Raw genomic sequence first — 20,749 nt, 5'->3', positions numbered from 1 at the left:
TGGAAAAAATGTGATTTCTCATGCAGTGGTCTAATTAAATACTGTATAAACTGATGTTGAATTATTATGGATTGTATCTATAGGTAAATATGTGTGAAACAGGTCTAGACTACTAAATACTACCTTGTCAATCATTTGTCTTAATTAGAAATGAAGTAGATATCTTCTAGAATTGCCATTCCTGCATAAATCATTTGTCAGTAGTAACCAGGAGATCAAGCCAATTCTAAGGTTAGCCCAGTTCTGGTTTGGACTTCAAGAGACATTTGGTCCAATTTGCAGTTTAATACCAGACTGATCTTATCGAAACAGAATCAATGTCCTGAATTGAATATGAACCATTATTTAAAAGTTCAACTGGAATTGATTGACCCTTCCATATCACTTACAAAAGTATCACTTGGAGCAAATACAGTGGTACCTGTACTTACAAACGCCTCTAATTGGTGTGTATAATGAGGACCCGGATTGTAGGGGCAATATGCTGGCTCTGTTAAAAAGTGCTATTGCTAACATGTTGAAAGCCGCCCTGAGTCTAAGGAGAAGGGCGGCATAAAAAATTAAATAAAAAAAGAAAGAAAGAAAGAAAGAAAGAAATAACTTTTCTAGATAAGAACCGGATGTCCAAAAAATATTTGCCTCTTCTCAAGAACCATTTTCCACTTACAAACCCAAACCTCGAAACCGGAAAAGGTGGGGAGAAGCCTCTGTGGGGCCTCTAGGAATCTCCTGGGAGGAAACAGGGCCAGAAAAAGTGGGGAGAAGCCTCTGTGGGGCCTCTTTAGGAATCTCCTGGGAGGAAACAGGGCCGGGAAAGGCAGGGAGAAGCCTCCATGGGGCCTCTCTAGGAATCTTCTAGGATGAAACAGGGCCTCCACCTTCCCCGTGGTTTCCCCAATCGCACACATTATTTGCATTTACATTGATTCCTACGGGAAAAATTGCTTCTTCTTACAAACTTTTCTACTTAAGAACCTGGTCACGGAACAAATTAAGTTCGTAAGTAGAGGTACCACTGTATAACAATGATACTGGCAGCCCCGAAGATTCAAAGTTAAAGATGGCCTCCAGGATTGGGGGTGTTACTTTGAACCCTGAGAGACATTCATTCATTCATTCATTCATTCATTCATTCATTCATTCATTCATTCATTAGATTTGTATGCCGCCCCTCTCCGTAGACATTGTGCAATTCTCCTCTCTATTGTAGTGACTTATAACAGAAAGCAGTATGGTTTTTCTAACATGGAAGGAACATCTTAAAGCTTCAAGCTTTACAACATGGACCTCTTCATAGAGTTATAGAAAGGGCAAGAATGAGAGAGAATTATCTTTGTTTCCTGCTTACAACTGTGCTTAGCACTAGTATTATCGTAAGGGAGGCATTTAATATCACATACTGCCTACCACAAAAAAATTAAACATATTCCTTTCCTCCACTGCAAAGTCTAAAGGGACTAAAGTCACGTCACAATTCATAAGCACTGAGACACTTTATGGAAGCTCGCTGCAGCCTCAAAAGAATTAACAGTTCATACATTCCAAAGTCAGGGGAAATGAAGTCATTAAATCCTAAAATGCAGCACCAGGGAGCTCAGGAAATAGAAAAGGACATACGGGTCATTAGACAGATAGTATCCATTTTAGTCTGGTGCCATTATCTTTCAACAGAAAGGAATACCGCAGACCTTGCTTCATATTTCCCTCTAACGTTCCTTCTAATATTGCTAAATATCTCCTGAATTTAAGTGGCCCCCCAAAAGGTAAAATCTATGGAACAAGAAAGAAAGAAAGAAAGAAAAGAAAGAAAGAAAGAAAGAAAGAAAGTGGGAGGGAGGGAGTTTAGTTTAGTTTAGTTTATTTAGATTTGTATGCCGCCCCTCTCCGAAGACTCGGGGTGGCTAACAACAATAAAAAACAATGTAACAAATCTAATATTAAAAAGTAATCTAAAAAACCCCAATTTAAGAGACCAATCATACCAACAAACATACCACGTATAAATTCTATAAGCCTAGAGGGAAGGGAGAAAAATTTTTCAATTCCCCCATGCCTGACAACAGAGGTGGGTTTTAAGGAGCTTGCGAAAGGCAAGGAGGTTTGGGGCAACTCTGATATCTGGGGGGAGCTGGTTCCAGAGGTTCGGGGCCGCCACAGAGAAGGCTCTTCTCCTGGGTCCCGCCAAATGACATTGTTTAGTCGACGGGACCCGGAGAAGGCCAACTCTGTGGGACCTAACCGGTTGCTGGGATTCGTGCGGCAGGAGGCGGTCCTGGAGATATTCTGGTCCGGTGCCATGAAGGGCGTTATAGGTCATAACCAACACTTTGAATTGTGACCGGAAATTGATCGGCAACCAACGCAGACTGCGGAGTGTTGGTGTAACATGGGCATACCTTGGGAAGCCCATGATTGCTCTCGCAGCTGCGTTCTGCACGATCTGAAGTTTCTGAACACTTTTCAAAGGTAGCCCCATGTAGAGACCGTTACAGTAGTCGAGCCTCGAGGTGATGAGGGCATGAGTGACTGTGAGCAGTGAGTCCCAGTCCAGATAGGGCCGCAACTGGTGCACCAGGCAAACCTGGGCAAACGTCCCCCTCGCCACAGCTGAAAGATGTTTCTCTAATGTGAGCTGTGGATCGAGGAGGACGCCCAAGTTGCGGACCCTCTCTGAGGGGGTCAGTAATCCCCCCCCCAGGGTGATGGACGGACAGATGGAATTGTCCTTGGGAGGCAAAACCCACAGCCACTCCGTCTTATCTGGGAGGGAGGGAAGGAAGGAAGGAAGGAAGGAAGGAAGGGGAAGAGAAGATGGAGGAGGATGGGGACTGTGGGATCTTTAGTGCTCTCTGAACTTGATGGTTTTCTTGCAAACATTTCATTACCCATCTAGGTAACATTATCAGTGCACTTTATTACCTAGTTTGGTAACGAAACCTCTGCAAGGAAACCATCAAACTCCAAGAGCAACCAGGACCTCTCATATCTGAGCTTACAGATATTCTACTTTATTGGTAATACATAAAAGAGCTAAGATATTTCACTTTCCCAGAGATATTTTTACTACTTATCATCAGTCAAATCTTTGATCCGCTTCCCAGAAAGTTAGTTTCTCTTCGACCCAAGGGCAGTTTGACCTAGAAAATGGCAGCTTCGTGATCCTAAATTCATTCTGTTCTGGACTTTGCATGCAACATGCTTGCAGCCTCTTTCCTTGATGTTCTTGAGTAGATGCTCTCTAATCAAATTATTATTATGTCAGTACAACACAGCAAACGAGATCACTATGCTGGATTCCGTATTTCATCACCAGTCGGGCGCTTCCCAAGCACCTAGGACTGCGTGATGTAGTGGCGAATTATGTTTGCCCATCCCAGTAAAGCGGCCTTTTGCAATTGACAGATGGAGATTTTGTCAATTCCGATGGTTTTCAAATGTCCGCTGAGATCCTTTGGCACTGCGCCCAGCGTGCCAAGTACCATTGGGATCACCTTCACTGGCTTATGCCAGAGTTGTTGCAGCTCGATTTTTAGATCTTCGTATTTCACTAATTTCTCTGCTTCTCCTCAATTCTGCTGTCCCCTGGGATTGTGATGTCGATGATCCATACTTTCTTTTTCTCCACGATCACAATGTCTGGTGTGTTATGCTTCAGAATTCGGTCAGTCTGAAGTCGGAAGTCCCACAGTAGTTTTGCTTGCTCATTTTTGACCACTTTTTTGGGCTTATGATCCCACTAGTTCTTTGCCACTGGTAAATGGTAGTTCCGACACAAGTTCCAGTGGATCATCTGTGCCACAGCATCATGTCTATGCTTGTAGTCAGTCCGTGCGATCTTTTTGCAGCAGCTGAGTATGTGATCGATTGTTTCATCAGTTTCTTTACAGAGTCTGCACTTTGGATCACCTGTTGATTTTTCAATTCTGGCTTTGACAGCATTTATTCTAATGGCCTGCTCTTGTGCCGCCAGTATTAGTCCTTCTGTCTCCTTTTTGAGTGTTCCACTTGTAAGCCACTTGAAAGCCATGACCAAGGTCTTTTCTTTATCCACTTTACCTTCAATCTTCTCCAAGAACTGGCCATGCAATGCTTTGTTCCGCCAACTCTCCATACAACATTGAGTTACATTTTTTCTGTACTGGTCCTTAGTTTGCTTAGAAACATGGAAGTCTGACGGCAGAAAAAGACCTCCTGGTCCATCTAGTCTGCCCTTATACTATTTTATGCATTTTATCTTAGGATGGATATATGTTTATCCCAGGCATGTTTAAATTCAGTTACTGTGGATTTATCTACCACGTCTGCTGGAAGTTTGTTCCAAGGATCTACTACTCTTTCAGAAAAATAATATTTTCTCAGGTTGCTTTTGATCTTTCCCCCAACTAACTTCAGATTGTGTCCCCTTGTTCTTGTGTTCACTTTCCTATTAAAAACACTTCCCTCCTGGACCTTATTTAACCCTTTAATATATTTAAATGTTTCGATCATGTCCCCCCTTTTCCTTCTGTCCTCCAGACTATACAGATTGAGTTCATTAAGTCTTTCCTGATAGGTTTATGTTTAAGACCTTCCACCATTCTTGTAGCCCGTCTTTGGACCCGTTCAATTTTGTCAATATCTTTTTGTAGGTGCACTACCTTCCTCTCTCCTTCTCTGTGATCTGAAAGTTTGCTTCACCTTGAGAAGCTTCCTATTGTTGACCTCCATCAACATTGACTCTTTGCTCCCCTTCACATAGTCAGCTAATGCATGCTTCTCTTCTTCTATTATTATTATTATTATTATTATTATTATTATTATTATTATTATTATTATTTTCAATTTCTAGGCCGCCCTCCTGCGAAAGGTGGCCTAGAATGAGCATGGCCGAGTAGCCACATTGCAGAGAAGTTATTTTTCTGACTCCATTCTCACTATTGTCCACATTGCTTTAACAACCTCTAACATATACAAAAACCGTAATCTTTTAGTGCAGTGTTTGGATTTTTAAAACTACACCCTGCAACAAGTCAGTGACAAAATGGGAAATTAGACAATTGGCTTAGGCACACTGATAAGTGATAAACTACAGAATCATATATTTCACCCAAAGGGGGTTAAAAAAAACACACACCATAATTTGGGCAGGATTTTCAAAACCACAAAGCACTGGAATGATGAGAAAAACATGCAACGGTGGACTCCGATCCAAAGAACATCAAATCTAGAGGGAATCTGAAATGTATTCTTTGTCCAGAAATTCTGGGGAGGATCAGGCCCGGCAATAAAGCCAAGTCTTTCTCAAAACTCAGTTTGAGGCCTCCATTAGTGGCAATGGTTCAATCTCTTTGGAACGCCTCTTGGATGCGAAGAAAAAATTGAACCCTATCTTCCCGATGAGTTCTCTCTCCAGCCAAATTGCTGATGCTTTCATATTTGCAGGCAGGATCCCAGTTTTCTGAAGCTTTATTTCAGAAAGTAGCTGCCCGCTTTCTGATCTTCCCCACGATGTAGAGAACTGGAGATATTATTTTTGCCCTCCAAACAATCCAACTGCTGAACCACAGAAGTTCAGCCAGGAAAAATATCCAGATTTAGCAGATGAATTTGTCTATTTTGGTATTTAACTCTCCTTCAAAGGCCCCAGTTTTCTCTGAATTTTATCCTTCTTTCCCAAGGAGTGGGAAAACAGAACAAATCAAAATGGAACGACTGAAATACAATTTTCTGAAAGGGACTGGTTCATCATTTGCCCACCATAAGGAAGAACGAAAAACAAATATTTCTTTCTGGCTACAAATGATCGCTATCATCAAGTTATTTTTCATTGTTGTATATGTGCCAGCATCCTCTTTTTAAAAGTATCCTCCGATTAAATATTTGGTGCCAGCATTCTCTTCTTTAAAAATACCCTCCAATTAAATATTTGAATAATGGTGGTGGTCCGAAGTGAGGGGGATAAATCGAATTTATGGATGAGTCAAGAGACTAGGTGTCTTTTTTAAAATTCTCTTTAAGCTTGGTTCTTTCACTTGGAACCATAAACCACAAAGCCAACAAAATTAATTTAAAAAAATAGAAATTATTTAGAAACATAGAAACATAGAAGACTGACGGCAGAAAAAGACCTCATGGTCCATCTAGTCTTCCCTTATACTATTTCCTGTATTTTATCTTACAATGGATATATGTTTATCCTGTATTTTATCTTACAATGGATATATGTTTATTTCCATCTGTCTATCTGCACAGAAACACATGAGAGAGAGAAATATATAAACACATACAAAATAAGAATCATAAGTTATTTGGGGGGTGGGAGGTTTTTTGTTTTGTCTGTTTTGTTCTTTGTGCCTTCAAGTCAGTCTGGATGCCTGGCAATTGTCTAGACCAGTGATGGTAAACCTTTTTTCATCAGGTGCCGGGGGAACATGGGCGCATGATATCACACATGTGCGAGTGCCCACACCCATAATTCAATGCCTGGGGAGGCGAAAACAGCTTCCACCGGCCCACGGAGGCCCTCTGGAGGCTGGAAATGGCCAGTTTCCCAACTTCTGATGGGCCCAGTAAGCTTGTGTTTCACCCTTCCCAGGCTCCAAAGGCTTCCTTGGAGCCCGGGTGGGGAGAGTAAAAATACATGTGTTCCCGACACATGCGTGTACACGACCGTGCAAGATTTGGCTCCTGTGCATGTGCAGAAAGCAAATTATTGCATGAAGATGCTCGCATGCGTGGAGACACAAACGCATGAGAGATTTTGTCAATTTTCTGCAGTTTTTTGCTTTACAGAAGCAAAAAATGCCAAAAATTGGTGAAATTTTGCACACGTGAACATCCTCATGTGAGATTTGGCTTCCTGCACATGCCAAATCTTGCACTGGCACATGTGCATGCACCGGGCACATGGAGCTGTGCATCCTTTGTTCTGCATCAGCAGATGTAAGGAGGAGGTCGGTGAAATCCCTGCCACTCGGATTGGTCCTCGTGATGGACTTGTGGGGATGAAGGATGAACCTTAACCTGGGTGGGGAACTGGAAGGAAGTTAGTATCGGGATGGCAATGTTCGCTGGAAATCTCTGAAAGAAATAATCAATCGAAGACGACTTCGGAGCAAGGAAACAAGGGTTATTTGGGCGCAGCAATCTCTCTACTGCCCCAAGCAGTTGGCCAAGCGCGGTGTCACCCCTTTCGGGATGCACACATACAGAAGCGAAATGCCAGGTTTATACATCTTATCCAGAGACCTCCCATTGCCACCTACTAACCTGGTGGGTGGGTTACAAAACGAATCAAATTACCCGATACGTGTCCTAGCCGGGGTGGCGCAGCAGGTAGAGTGCTGTACTGCAGGCCACTGAAGCTGACTGAAGATTTGTAGGTCAGCGATTTAAATCTCATAACCGGCTCAAGGTTGACTCAGTCTTCCATCCTTCCGAAGTGGGTAAAATGAAGTCCCGGATTGTGGGGGCAATAGCCTGGCTCTGTTAAAAAGTGCTATTGCTAACATGTTGTAAGCTGCCCTGAGTCTAAGGAAGGGCGGCATAAAACTTCAGATCGTGCAGAACGCAGCCGCGAGAGCCATCCTGGGGCTTCCAAGATTCGCCCAAGTTTCCACAACACTCTGTGGCTTGCATTTGCTGCCGATCAGTTTCCGGTCACAATTCAAAGTGTTGGTTATGACCTTTAAAGCCCTACATGGCATTGGACCAGAGTACCTCCGGAACCACCTGCTACCGCATGAATCCCAGCGACCGATAAGGTCCGACAGAGTTGGCCTTCTCCAGGTCCCGTCGACTAAACAATGTCGTTTGGCGGGCCCCATGGGAAGAGCCTTCTCTGTGGCGGCCCCTGCCCTCTGGAATCAACTCCCCCCGGAGATTAGAATTGCCCCCACCCTCCCTGTCTTTCGTAAACTACTCAAGACTTACTTATACCGCCAGGCATGGTGGAGTTGAGACACCTTTCCCCCAGGCTCTTTTATACTTTGTTTTATGTTTGGTATGAATGTGTTGTTTGGTTTTTTTAAATAATGATAGGGTTTTATATGTTTTTTAATATTAGATTTGTTCTACTATAATATTGTTTTTATTATTGTTGTGAGTCTTTGGAGAGCAGCGGCATACAAATCTAATAAATTATTATTATTATTATTATTATTATTATTATTATTATTATTATTATTATTATAAAAATCAAATCAATCAATCAATCAATCAATAAATACTCCTACTCCAATAAATATTTCCTACTCCTTCCTACCTACCCCTCCCATATCTTACCTTCTAGATGCTTAACCACAGGTTTAAACAGAGGCACAGATTTTCCCGTTACAGGGGTTGCTTGAAATTACGGACCAAGGTATGGTTTACCAATTCATGCTTTCTTAACTTCTATACAAAACTTTAAATTTTAGAAATTGCTTCTTTCACCAACATGGCTCTGATAATAAATCGAACCTTGGACGAGAGAATTGGACTGGAATCTGATTTATTTCTCAGATGCTATTTGGGGGGCTGACACCCGTTGATAATAACGTAGGACAATATTGAGGCTAAACATCACGTGTTTGAGGTGCTGGAGACTTACTTTTTTCTGCGGAGAGGCGTGTCTTGGTTTGCCCTCTCACCAGTCGGCAGGTGGAACCATCACCTGAGCAGACCCCACAGTTGTCTTCTTTGGCGTGACTCCCAAGCTGTCGATCGCAACCTACAGCCTGACAATAACACCAATATCATTTTAGTATTTAGATTTACATACCGTTTCACAGTGTTTTACATCCTTCTCTAAGCAAGTTTACAGAGAGTAAGTATCAGTATTGGTAGCAGCCGCGACAGCCGTCGTGGGGCTTCCAAGATTCGCCCACGTTTCTTCAACACTCCGTGGCTTGCATTGGCTGCCGATCAGTTTCCGGTCACAATTCAAAGTGTTGGTCATGACCTTTAAAGCCCTACATGGCATTGGACCAGATTACCTCCGGAACCACCTGCTACCGCACGAATCCCAGCGACCGATAAGGTCCCACAGAGTTGGCCTTCTCCGGGTCCTGTCGACTAAACAATGTCGTTTGGCGGGCCCCAGGGGAAGAGCCTTCTCTGTGGCGCCCCTGGCCCTCTGGAACCAACTCCCCCCGGAGATTAGAATTGCCCCCACCCTCCCTGTCTTTCGTAAACTACTCAAGACTCATTTATACCGCCCGGCATGTGGGAGTTGAGATATTCCTTCCCCCTAGGCCATTACAAGTTATGCATGGTATGTTTGTGTGTATGTTTGGTTTTTATAAATAAGGGTTTTTAGCTGTTTTATTATTGGATTGTCACATGCTGTTTTTATCATTGTTGTTAGCCGCCCTGAGTCTATGGAGAGGGGCGGCATACAAATCCAATAAATTATTATTATTAATTATTATCTTGCCCCCAATCTGGTCCTCATTTTACCGACCTTGGAGGGATGGAAGGCTGAGTCAACAAGAGTCGGAAGGGCAAAACCGCGACACAGGCCACTTAGTTTTCTAGAGCGAAAACATCTCATTCTCTCTTTCTAAGTTGCCTTCAGTTCCCGCCCAAAATCACCATTTGCCTTCTTAACATTTCATAAGGAAAAGTGCTTTAAAGTAATTATTCCTTCATGGATTTCAGTTTTTAGGCCATGACAATTAAACTCTTCTGGTGTCCCTGCCTAATAAAATAGAATAGAATAACACAGTTGGAAGGGACCTTGGAGGTCTTCTGGTCCAACCCTCTGCTTAGGCAGGAAAACCTACATCATTTCAGACAAAGGATTATCCAGCATCTTCATAACAACTTCCAGTGTCGGAGCATTCACAACTTCTGGAGGCAAGCTAGTCATGTTGTCTTGGATTCTCTCTTGTGGATTGCACCAGTAGACGTTAAATCAATTTCATTGTACAGTGGTACCTCTACCTAAGAGTGTCTCTACTTACGAACTTTTCTAGGTAAGAACCGGGTGTTCAAAATTGTTCTGCCTCTTCTCAAGAACCAATTTCCATTTACAAACCCGAGTCTCTGAAACTGTAAACAGAAAAGGCAGGGAGAAGCCTCTGTGGGGCCTCTCTAGGAATCTCCTGGGAGGAAACAAGGCCGGAAAAGGCAGGGAGAAGCCTCTGTGGATCCTTTCTAGGAATCTCCTGGGAGGAAACAGGGCCGCAACCCTCCCTGTGGTTTCCCCAATCGCACGCATGACTTGCTTTTACATTGATTCCTATGGGAAAATTTGCTTCTTCTTACAAACATTTCTACTTAAGAACCTGGTCACGGAACGAATTAAGTTCGTAAGTAGAGGTACCACTGTATATATGATGTACAATTACAATCAAGGCTGCTGTTGCTGCTGTTGTTGCTGTTTTGAGATCCTTATAAGTATCTCTGTACAGTTCCCAACTAACAAAATTCAATTTATAATTATTTATTATTATTATTTATTGGATTTGTATGCCGCCCCTCTCCGCAGACTCGGGGCGGCTAACAACAACGATAAAAACAGCATGTACAATCCAATTAAAAAAACAACTAAAAACCCTTATTATAAAACCAAACATACACACAAACATACCATGCATAACTTGTAATGGCCCAGGGGGAAGGAGTATCTTAACTCCCCCATGCCTGGCGATAAAGATGGGTCTTGAGTAATTTGCAAAAGACAAGGAGGGTGGGGGCCGTTCTAATCTCTGGGGGGAGTTGATTCCAGAGGGCCGGGGCCGCCACAGAGAAGGCTCTTCCCCTAGGGCCTGCCAAACAACATTGTTTGGTCGAGGGGACCCAGAGAAGGCCAACTCTGTGGGACCTTATCGGCTGTTGGGATTCGTGCGGTAGAAGGCAGTTCTGGATGTATTCTGGCCAAATTTAAGCAGTTTATTCTTGTTTCGTTTCATACTCAGCTTCTCAACGTCTTTCCTTACTCCAAGCTTCTAAGTCTATCTCAATTAAAAAACATGAGCTGCTTTGGGCGCAAAGGGGGGGGGGAATAATGTTTAGATCAAGTGGAATATTTAAGTCAATTCAGGCTCTCCCCCATTGATTTGGTGTATCTACCAATCTGTAATCTGATTCTACCTTAATCCAACCCAATGGTTTTATTCAATAAAACTTTTATAACATCTAGCCCTCATTCCTTTCTTCTTACACGCAACACGGAGAAAATTAAATTAGAAGGAAAATGTTATTTGAAAGGACCCTTACCCTTAAAGTAATTTTTTAATGTCTTCATTACATTTTCTCTTTCTACATGTCACAGTAGTTTCTTAAGCAAATCTACACCCTTTTAAATATGTCACTTTTATACTAGAAACATAGAAACATAGAAGACTGACGGCAGAAAAAGACCTCATGGTCCATCTAGTCTGCCCCTATACTATTTCCTGTATTTTATCTTACAATGGATATATGTTTATCCCAGGCATGTTTAAATTCAGTTACTGTGGATTTATCAACCACGTCTGCTGGAAGTTTGTTCCAAGGATCTACTACTCTTTCAGTAAAATAATATTTTCTCATGTTGCTTTTGAACTTTCCCCCAACTAACTTCAGATTGTGTCATCTTGTTCTTGTGTTCACTTTCCTATTAAAAACACTTCCCTCCTGAACCTTATTTAACCCTTTAATATATTTAAATGTTTCGATCATGTCCCCCCTTTTCCTTCTGTCCTCCAGACTATACAGATTGAGTTCATGAAGTCTTTCCTGATACGTTTTATGCTTAAGACCTTCCACCATTCTTGTAGCCCGTCTTTGGACCCGTTCAATTTTGTCAATATCTTTTTGTAAGTGAGGTCTCCAGAACTGAACACAGTACTCCAAATGTGGTCTCACCAGCGCTCTATATAAGGGGATCACAATCTCCCTCTCCCTCTTCCTGCTTGTTATACCGCTAGCTATGCAGCCAAGCATCCTACTTGCTTTTCCTACCGCCCGACCACTGATATATACTGATATATTTTGTACATTATCTTACAATATTTTCTTCATACACTTTCTCTTCATCCTTTTTGTCACCACATACCACTTTTCGTATATTACATAATGATCTGTATCTTTTTGTCTTTATAAATTCTAATGTTAATTTGTAATTTGTCCATCCAAGCTTGACTGTAAAAAATATGACTTTAGCAATCTAGTGTTTCGAAGCGTGGAACTCATTACCGGACTCAGTAGTGTCAACCCCTAACCCCCAACATTTCTCCCTTAGACTATCCACGATTGACCTCTCCAGGTTCCTAAGAGGTCAGTAAGGGGCGTACATAAGTGCACTAGCCTGCCTTTCGTCCCCTGTCCAATTGTCTCTCCTTATCCCATATATCATATATCTTTTCTTCCTTTCATATATCTTCTCCTCTACTTTTATATCTTTTCTTTACATATGTCTATCCTCTTCAATATGTATTGTGTGTTGGACTAACTAACTAACTAACTAACTAACTAACTAACTAAATAAATAAATAAATAAATAAATAAAAAATATTTGTGCATTCAATTTTTAAAAAAATTATCAAATTCTCAATGGGTGTGTTTGAATTTCCCCAACATTGCACACAAGCAATCCTAGCTGCAGTTGTGATATGTAAAATCAAAGTGTTTGTCATATTGTCCTTTAAATATCCCTAACAAAAAGATTTCTGGGGTAAATTCTATTGGCAAACCTACTACTTCTTGAAGTCAACTGTGTATCTTTTTCCAGTATTTCTTTGCTTCTGGGCACAACCACCACCTTAAAGTAATTTTATCCTACTTCTGTATCAGCTTGTTAGACTACAACTTCAAAATAAAAAAAAGTAATGCATACTTTTAATAAACAGTTCTGATGGAAATATTTCCCAAGTAGGATAAGCATTTCTTCATGTATCGCTTTAAAGCTGCCAACTTATTTTCCTAAACCTTTTCCTCCAATATCTATGTATTTGTACTGTAATTTGAACAGAAAGCTACAGCTCAACATTTGTAAAAGTATCGCAGCATAGCCTGTGTGAATTCCAGCAGGGTCGCCCAGAAAGTAATGCACCACATTTTTTTCTTCAACAATTATTTATTGAACACAATGAAACTTACACACAAGGAAGAATGATGTTTCTTCTACACTCCCTATTTTTCCACGTAATCTCCATCCCGTTCTATGGCCTTCCTCCAGGGAGACACAAGGGCATGTATGCCCTATCGGTACCATTCCTTGTTCTGGTCACGAAGCCATTTCTGCACTGTGCGATTCACCTCTAATGGCCTCACCCTCTGTGCCCAGCGACTAACCGTACTTCTGTCGACTGCAGATTCTCCATAAACTGTACACAAACGTTTGTGAATGTTCTCTACAGTTTCTTTCTCCCCAGTGAGAAATTCAATGATGACACGCTGCTTGTAATGTACATCACTTACAGATGCCATTTCTACAGTTTGATTGTCTACAGTTGACCTCTCCCCTGTTCTAAGAGGTTTGTAAGGGGCGTGCGTAAGCGCACCATTGTCTGGAACCCATGCCACATCTCAGACATCAACACCCTTGAAAACATCCAAAGATATTTCACCAGAAGAGTCCTTCACTCCTCCACTCGAAACAGAATACCCTACGAAAATCGACTAACAATCCTGGGTCTAGAAAGCTTAGAACTAAAACACGATTTAAGTATTGCCCACAAGATCATATGCTGCAACGTCCTACCGGTCAATGACTACTTCAGCTTCAACTGCAACAACACAAGAGCACGCAACAGATTCAAACTTAATATTAACCGCTCCAAACTTGACTGTAAAAAAAAAAATGACTTTAACAATCGAGTTGTCGAAACGTGGAACTCATTACCGGACTCAATAGTGTCAACCCTTAAGCCCCAACATTTCTCCCTTAGACTATCCACGATTGACCTCTCCAGGTTCCTAAGAGGTCAGTAAGGGGCGTACATAAGTGCACTAGTGTGCCTTTCGTCCCCTGTCCAATTGTCTTTCCTTTATCTCATATATCATATATATCTTCTTCCTTTCAAATATCTTCTGCTCTATTTTTACATATTATCTTTATATATATTACTTCATGTCTATTCTCTTCCATATGTATTGTGTATTGGACAAAGGAATAAATGAATAAATGAATGAATGAATGAATGAATGAATAAATAAATAAATAAATAAATAAATAAATAAATAAATAAATAAACCATTGTGCCTACCGTCCCTGTCCTATTGTCTTCTTTTATCATTATTTACTACTTATGTTATGCTTGTTCAACAAAACAAACAAACCTGGTTGCAGTATTCTAGACTTGGACTTACTAAGGTTTTATAAAGCGGTATTAATGCTTCACCTTAATTTCAATACCTTGATTTGATGCAATTGAGATTCAAGGCTTTAATTCTTCCGAAAGCAACTGCAGTTCAGTACAAAATAATTCATGGTAACTTTTGAAAAGCTGTTCCTTGAACATGGGATACATCTAATTTATTAAGAATGCAGAGTTTCTAGCACATAAGAGAGTTGAGCAGGAAAAGTGTTTGGCAAAGGTCTCGGTCACTTTTACACTTCATCTCAGCCAGCTATAAAGAATCCAAAATGTCAACAATTAAGGCATTTGTTGGGCTCAATATACCTCATATTGTTGGCTATTTACTGAGCAAAGGGATCAACTATAAATATTACAAGCAGATTGGGAAAACATCTGCAACCTTTTAGGGCATATTCAAAAATAATTATAAGTAGCTTTTTCCCTTTATTTTTTTCTTTAAAAATAACCCTGTAGGATTATTGCCTCAAATGAAATAAGTGACAGTAAATTTAAGGCAAAGGAATCCCAGCGGCCGATAAGGTCCCACAGAGTTGGCCTTCTCCGGGTCCCATCGACCAAACAATGTTGTTTGGCAGGCCCCAGGGGAAGAGCCTTCTCTGTGGCGGCCCCGGCCCTCTGGAATCAACTCCCCCCAGAGATTAGAACGGCCCCCACCCTCCTTGTCTTTCGCAAATTACTCAAGACCCACCTTTGTCGCCAGGCATGGGGGAGTTAGGATATTCCTTCCCCTAGACCATTACAAGTTATGTATGGTATGTTTGTGTGTATTTTTGGTTTTTTATAAAAATGTTCTAAGGTTCAGATTATAGTAAACCTTCCAAATAATAAGGGTTGGGTTATGTGTGTATGTGTTTGTGGGTTTGTTTTTTGGAGAGGGAGAGAGAGAGAGAGAGGAAAAATATAGAAAGATAATATGTGTATTGGGAAAGTTGTGAAGTTTTTACTTAGAACAGAAATATTTTAAAAAAACATTAGCCTTTTGCAAAACAGCTGAATAGCCAAAAAAGTAAATATGAATTATATAGAACTGCCTGCTACCGCACGAATCCCAGCGACCGATAAGGTCCCACAGAGTTGGCCTTCTCCGGGTCCTGTCGACTAAACAATGTCGTTTGGCGGGCCCCAGGGGAAGAGCCTTCTCTGTGGCGGCCCCGGCCCTCTGGAACCAACTCCCCCCAGAGATTAGAACGGCCCCCACCCTCCTTGTCTTTCGCAAATTACTCAAGACCCACCTTTGTCGCCAGGCATGGGGGAGTTAAGATATTCCTTCCCCTAGGCCATTACAAGTTATGTATGGTATGTTTGTGTGTATGTTTGGTTTTTTATAATAAGGGTTTTTAGTTGTTTTATTAAATTGGATTGTTACATGTTGGGTTTTTTTATCATTGTTGTTAGCCGCCCCGAGTCTGTGGAGAGGGGCGGCATACAAATCCAATAAATAATAATAATTAATGGAAGAATTGGGACAATGTCAACCTGTTAAAATGAACCATTACAGCGTAGCTGTAAAAACTGACAAAAATGCTCTAAGGTTCAGATTATAGTAAACGTTCCAAATAATAAGGGTTGGGTTATGTGTGTATGTGTTTGTGGGTTTGTTTTTGGGAGAGAGAGAGCGAGGGGAAAATATAGAAAGATAATATGTGTATCGGGAAAGTTGTGAAGTTTTTACTTAGAACAGAAATATTAAAAAAAAACATTAGCCTTTTGCAAAACAGCTGAATAGCCAAAAAAATAAGTATGGATTATACAGTGTTCCCTCGATTTTCGCGGGGGATGCGTTCCAAGACCGCCCGCGAAAGTTGAATTTCCGCGAAGTAGAGATGCGGAAGTAAAAACACTATTTTTGGCTATGAACAGTATCACAAGCCATCCTTTAACATTTTAAAGCCCTAAATTGCAATTTCCCATTTCCTTAGCAACTGTTTAGATTATTACTCACCATGTTTCTTTATTAAAGTTTATTAAAAAAAATATTTATTAAAGGTGGACGAAAGTTTGGTGATGATATATGACGTCATTGGGCAGGAAAAACCGTGGTATAGGGGGGGAAAACGCAAAGCATTTTTTAATTAATATTTTTGAAAAACCGTGGTATAGACTTTTCGCGAAGTTCGAACCCGCGAAAATCGAGGGAACAATGTATAGGCATCACAGTGGTACCTCTGCTTAAGAACTTAATTCATTCCATGACCTGGTTCTTAAGTAGGAAAGTTCTTAAGTAAAAGCATTTTTCCCATAGGAATCAATGTAAAAGCAAATAATGCATGCAAACCCATTGGGAAAGAAATAAAAGCTCAGAATTTGAGTGGGAGGAGGAGGACAGTCGGTGCCAAAGGAAGAAGGTGAGGTGAATCAAAAAAATCCAAAACTTTAAGGCTTAAAAAAAAAAGAGGGACTCTGAGGCGGCGAGGTGAGGTTCGCTCTGGGCTGCCAAAGCCTCCTTAAGCGCCACCTAAAGGCTCCTCTGGCAGCCCAGAAAAGCCCGAGATGGCTGGGATTAAAGGGGGAATGGCAGGAAACTGGCTGGGCCTTTGTGCCGCTCTCAAATTTCCTGGGAAATTTTCCCAGGCTCGGGTTCTTAAGTAGAAAATGGTTCTTAAGAAGAGGCAAAAAAAATCTTGAACACCCAGTTCTTATCTAGAAAAGTTCTTAAGTCGAGGCATTCCTAAGTAGAGGCACCACTGTAGTTATATATTTTACAACAGTTTTACGTCAAAAGAATTATTAGATTATGAGGCATCTTGGAAAACGACGTTCTCTTTATAGAGGGTTCAAACAGAAGCTGACAGCCATCAATCCAGGATGCAGCCAATACCCTAAATCAAGAGTAGGCAAAGTTGGCTCTTCTATGGCTTGTGGACTTCAACTCCCAGAATTCCTGAGCCAATCATGGTAGCTCAGGAATTCTGGGAGTTGAAATCCACCTGTCATAGAATAGCCAACTTTGCCTACCCCTGTGCAGTGATGGCTAACCTTTTCTGGACAGAATGCCCAAAGCGAGCACCAAACCCCCGAAATGCAATGTGCCACACACACTCACCGCATCCCAAGCACGTGCGCGCATGCCTTCATCCAATGCACGTATCAGCACAAAGACTACCTCTGGAACCGCCTGCTACCCCACGAATCCCAGCGACCGATAAGGTCCCACAGAGTTGGCCTTCTCCGGGTCCCGTCGACTAAACAATGTCGTTTGGCGGGCCCTAGGGGAAGAGCCTTCTCTGTGGCGGCCCCGGCCCTCTGGAACCAACTCCCCCCGGAGATTAGAATTGCCCCCACCTTCCCTGTCTTTTGCAAACTACTCAAGACTCATTTATACTGCCAGGCATGGGGGAGTTGAGATACTCCTTCCCCCTTGGCCATTACAAGTTATGCATGGTATGTCTGTGTGTATGTTTGGTTTTATAATAAGGGTGTTTAGTTGTTTTATTATTGGATTGTCACATGCTGTTTTTATCATTGTTGTTAGCCGCCCCGAGTCTACGGAGAGGGGCGGCATACAAATCCAATAAATTGTTGTTGTTGTTGTTGTTGTTGTTGTTGTTGTTGTTATTATTATTATTATTATTATTATTATTATTATTATTATTATACTAAAAGTTAAATTTCCATCCATTTACTCTTTGGGAAATTGAGTATTTTCCCCCCTAAATCAGCAGCTTTAAAATTACAGGAGAGATTGAAAACTAGAGTTACTGTTCAACCCGCAATAATACAAACAAGGAGAGGTGAAGACTAAATTAGTCTTGATGTATTAGAAGCGGTTATGGAGCTTGATAAATATTTCTCAAAATATAAATCCAGAAATCAGGGGGGAAAAAATAAGTTTCCACAGCTGTTTCTATAGTTCTCCTTCCCATTTGGGTGCAGCCAACAAATTAGATTTAAATGAAAACCATGAACACAGGATGTTTCATTTCGATATGTGAAGGTTAATGTAGAACTGGCCACATTCAAAAATGTTTATTTCTTAAGCAGATGGCAGGGCTTAAATATCACCAAAAAGAAAAGGTGGAGGGAAAGAGGAGAAGACGGAGAAAGACCAAACATAACGCTATCGAAAACCCTGATCATACCGAGCAAAGCATCTTCTTGAGAAACTATTTTAGTCTTGGCTTATCCCAAGAAGCTATATACTGAGTTCAACTCATTTTGGCCATTCTCACAGAATCCCAGCCAGAGCGATGGGAAAAATAAGTCTAATATTACTACCAGTGGCAGTAGAAGATCAAGTACTAAGATTATACACTTTTCTTAGTGACACACGACCCCGTGATGACTTGCGAGTGACCTTAAGACAACTTCCACAGAGGTCTATCTTATGTGCTGGCTTCTGAGCCTCACGTTATTATTATTATTATTATTATTATTATTATTATTATTATTATTATTATTATTTTTAATTATTATTATTAGATTTGCATGCCGCCCCTCTCCGCAGACTCGGGGCGGCTAACAACAGTGGTAAAACAACATGAACAATCCAATTAATAAAAACAACTAAAAAACCCTTATTATAAAAAACCAAACATACACACAAACATACCATGCATAACTTGTAATAGCCTAGGGGGAAAGGATAACTTAACTCCCCCATGCCTGGCGACAAAGGTGGGTCTTAAGTAATTTGCGAAAGACAAGGAGGGTGGGGTCTGTTCTAATCTCTGGGGGGAGTTGGTTCCAGAGGGCCGGGGCCGCCCCAGAGAAGGCTCTTCCCGTGGGGCCCGCCAAACGACATTGTTTGGTCGACGGGACCAGGAGAAGGCCAACTCTGGGGGGCCTTATCGGCCGCTGGGATTCGTGCGGTACTGGGATTTGTGCGGTATTAAGATTATACACTTTTCTTAGTGGCACACAACCCCGTGATGACTTGCGAGTGACCTTAAGACAACTTCCACAGAGGTCTACCTTATGTGCTGGCTTCTGAGCCTCACATATTCCTTATGTCCAGTGAAGGGCTACCAGAATTTTTACTACCACACTGTGGGTGTGGCTTATTTTGGGGGGGGTGGCTTGATGGCCATATGACTGACTAGGAGTGGCTTGCTGGCCATGTGACCAGATGGGAGTGGCTTGACAATCATGTGACTTGACCAAGGATTTTCCAAGAACCTCAAAACAATACCTCAATGGACTCAAAACAAGCAGGTCATCGAATTCACTCACAACCTAAGTTACACCAACATTCCGCAGTCTGCATTGGTTGCCGATCAGTTTCCGGTCACAATTCAAAGTGTTGGTTATGACCTATAAAGCCCTTCATGGCATCGGGCTAGAATATCTCCGGGACCGCCTTCTGCCGCACGAATCCCAGCGACCGATTAGGTCCCACAGAGTTGGCCTTCTCCGGGTCCCGTCAACTAAACAATGCTGTTTGGCGGGACCCAGCGGAAGAGCCTTCTCTGTGGCGGCCCCGAGAATCTGGAACCAGCTACCCCCAGAGATTAGAATTGCCCCCACCCTCCTCGCCTTTCATAAACTCCTTAAAACCCACCTCTGCTGTCAGGCATGGGGGAATTGAAACATCTCCCCCGGACCTATATAGTTTATGTATGGTATGTTTGTGTGTATGTTTTCTTTTAATAATGGGTTTTTTTTAGCTTTTCTCTTAAATTATTGGATTTGTTATATATTGTTTATTATTGCTGTGAGCCGCCCCGAGTCTGCAGAGAGGGGCGGCATACAAATCAAATCAAATCAAATCAATCAATCTATCAATCTATCAACAAACAAACACACACACACACACACACACACACACATATGGCTCTGCGTGCCACCTTTGGCACCCTGCCATAAGTTCATCATCACTGACATATACTGTACCTGTGCATCTTGGTTATTTTGCCTAAATGTAGAACCTGACTTTCACCATTGAATTTCATTTTGTTAGATAGCACCCGTTGTTCAAGCTTGTCAAGATCCTTCTGTATTTTCCGCGAGTAAAACTGGGTGCAGCATTCCCAGTGTGGTATTACCAAGGCATTGTAATAAAGTGGTGTAAACACTTCATGTCATCTTGATTCTATCCTTCCGTTAATGCAGCCTAGGACTGTGTGGGCTTCTTTGGTAGCAGCGCAGAGCAAAATCGCCCACAGCAGTCATAGGGCACATTTATTTAGATGCGTTAATTTTGAAAACCTTGGCCAAGCCTTGGCTATTAGTGCTAAGTAGGTGTCGGAAGTCAGGAGAAATGAATTTCCAAGTTATGTAACTTTGGCAGATCGCTCTGTCTTGCCCGCTTCCATGCTGGGGCAGCTGTTGGTCACCCTGTAATTTGGCCACTGTTATTTGGGTTTGCTTTGTTTCGACCGATGCATTTGATTCCTTCTGTTTCTTGTTATTCAGGAAAGTGGATCATCTAGAGGGTTGAATGCCTCTTTGTAAACCAGGAATATATATATATATGTCAGATTCCAGGAAAGCAGCCAAATGCCACTTTTTAATTGCTATTGGTAGAGGGCTGCATTTCCTAAAGT

At 41.7% G+C, this 20,749-nt stretch overlaps 1 protein-coding gene across 1 annotated transcript in view; it reads right to left on the bottom strand.

The window, feature by feature from the left end:
• LOC139172808 (ADAMTS-like protein 3) overlaps window positions 1–20,749 on the bottom strand; it is a 183,230-nt gene that overhangs the window by 36,184 nt on the left and 126,297 nt on the right. Inside the window, exon 7 of the mRNA XM_070762031.1 lies at window positions 8,570–8,696. Coding sequence (XP_070618132.1) covers window positions 8,570–8,696 — 127 coding nt within the window. The remainder of the gene's footprint in view (window positions 1–8,569; window positions 8,697–20,749) is intronic.

This window comes from Erythrolamprus reginae, chromosome 10 (genome assembly GCF_031021105.1).
Source record: "Erythrolamprus reginae isolate rEryReg1 chromosome 10, rEryReg1.hap1, whole genome shotgun sequence".
Taxonomy (NCBI): domain Eukaryota; kingdom Metazoa; phylum Chordata; class Lepidosauria; order Squamata; family Dipsadidae; genus Erythrolamprus; species Erythrolamprus reginae.
The sequence above is the reverse complement of the archived record's forward strand: the minus strand, read 5'-3'. Positions and strand labels throughout refer to the sequence as shown.